The sequence below is a fragment of the Sinocyclocheilus rhinocerous genome, unplaced genomic scaffold, assembly GCF_001515625.1.
Source record: "Sinocyclocheilus rhinocerous isolate Xijiao unplaced genomic scaffold, SAMN03320098_v1.1 scaffold9861, whole genome shotgun sequence".
Lineage (NCBI taxonomy): Eukaryota > Metazoa > Chordata > Actinopteri > Cypriniformes > Cyprinidae > Sinocyclocheilus > Sinocyclocheilus rhinocerous.
Genome location: NW_015625182.1, coordinates 5,360 through 6,804, shown reverse-complemented (window position 1 = coordinate 6,804; position 1,445 = coordinate 5,360). Strand labels below are relative to the sequence as shown.

General features: G+C 56.0%; 1 protein-coding gene across 1 annotated transcript in view; it reads left to right on the top strand.

The window, feature by feature from the left end:
* The window catches only part of LOC107749733 (low affinity immunoglobulin gamma Fc region receptor III-like), a 2,776-nt gene extending 2,500 nt beyond the window's left edge, over positions 1 to 276 (top strand). The window contains exon 5 of the mRNA XM_016564880.1: positions 257 to 276. Coding sequence (XP_016420366.1) covers positions 257 to 276 — 20 coding nt within the window. The remainder of the gene's footprint in view (positions 1 to 256) is intronic.
* Positions 277 to 1,445: the final 1,169 nt, after the last annotated feature.

Here is a 1,445-nt window from a genome sequence, read left to right as displayed (position 1 = left end):
TCCAAGATTGGGCGGAGTCCGCCGTCTTTGGTACCAGAAAATAGCGACTGTAGAAGCCGCTCTCGCGGTCTGCTAGGGGCACTGTCTCTACAGCGCGTTTTGCGAGGAGGTTGTGTATTTCCTCTCGCAGAACTGAGACATTCTGCTCCCGTACAGTGGACATTAACACACCGTTGAAACGGGGCGGCCTGCGGAAGAACTGAAGCGTGTAGCCGTTCTTTATTGATTTCATAACCCACTCTGATACCCCTGGCAGTACCTGCCACGCTTCTGTGAACTGTGACAGCGGGCAAGGCGGACTGCACACCGTGAGGGATAACTCGCCGTTGGGGGGCGGGGAGTTTAATACCATACGAGTGTGAGAGTGAGTGATGGGGGAGAGGGGAGTGAGAGGAGGAGAATTGCTTTGATATTGAGGTGAGTTTTGTATGTTTTTCGACTTTATTGCACTGCATAGTGGAACAGTCAAAACACAAACACGACAATTGCTCTCGCCGCCCGCAACAGGCAGGCAGGCGGGGTGAACACACAGCGGAGCGAGCAGACTTTTTCAGTGGCTCGTCTTCGGCGCTGTGTGCAGATTTCTTCCTCCGAGAGACAGCATCAGGAATGCAGCTTTGATTCCGGTGCCGGTGGCCTGCAGTCTCTGTCAGGGCGGGGTCTCTGGCACTTCGAGCCATGATGACGCTTCGGCCAAGGCTGTCTTGGTCTCACCGCCGGCTCATGTTCGCGCTGAACAGCAGCAGAAGAGGCATGCGGTCTTCCCGCGTGCTGCGCTGAGGAGGAGCGGGAACGCGCAGGAGAGTTCACACCACTGCGCTTTGGCTAATAGCCTTCGACTGTTTCTGTGCTTCAACGAAGCGCTCCGTTAATATCTCTACCGCTGCTCCGTAGAGACCTGAGGGTTTCATGGGAGCGTCCAGAAGGGCCGTTTTTTCCGAGTCCTTTAACTCGGTCAGAGTAAGCCACAGGTGACGATCTAGCATCATAAGATTCCCCATGTTGCGGCCGATCGTTCGAGCTGTCACCTTCGTTGCTCTGAGGGCCAGATCCGTGGTGCGTCGGAGCTCTTTGAACACTTCAGGGTCCGGCCCGTCCTCATCCAGAGACTTGAACAGCTTGGAATGATACACCTGGAGTATCGCCACCACGTGCAGTGCTGACGCTGCTTGGCCTGCCGCTGAGAAAGCCTTGTCGGCGAAGTTTGTTTCCATGGTGCGGCAAGGTTTAGAGGGGAGAGACGCGTTTCTCACTCTCCAGTTCACCGCGGCTGAAGGACAGAGATGGGCAGCGACGGCTTCTTCCACGGGGGGAAGTTTAACATACCCCACTTGGTCAGCGCCGTCCACTGAAGACAGGAGGGAGGATCCCGGGTTGTGCACTCGACTGCTGAGAGGCGCATTCCACGACTTCTTTATCTCATCGTGCACCTCGGGGAAAAAGGG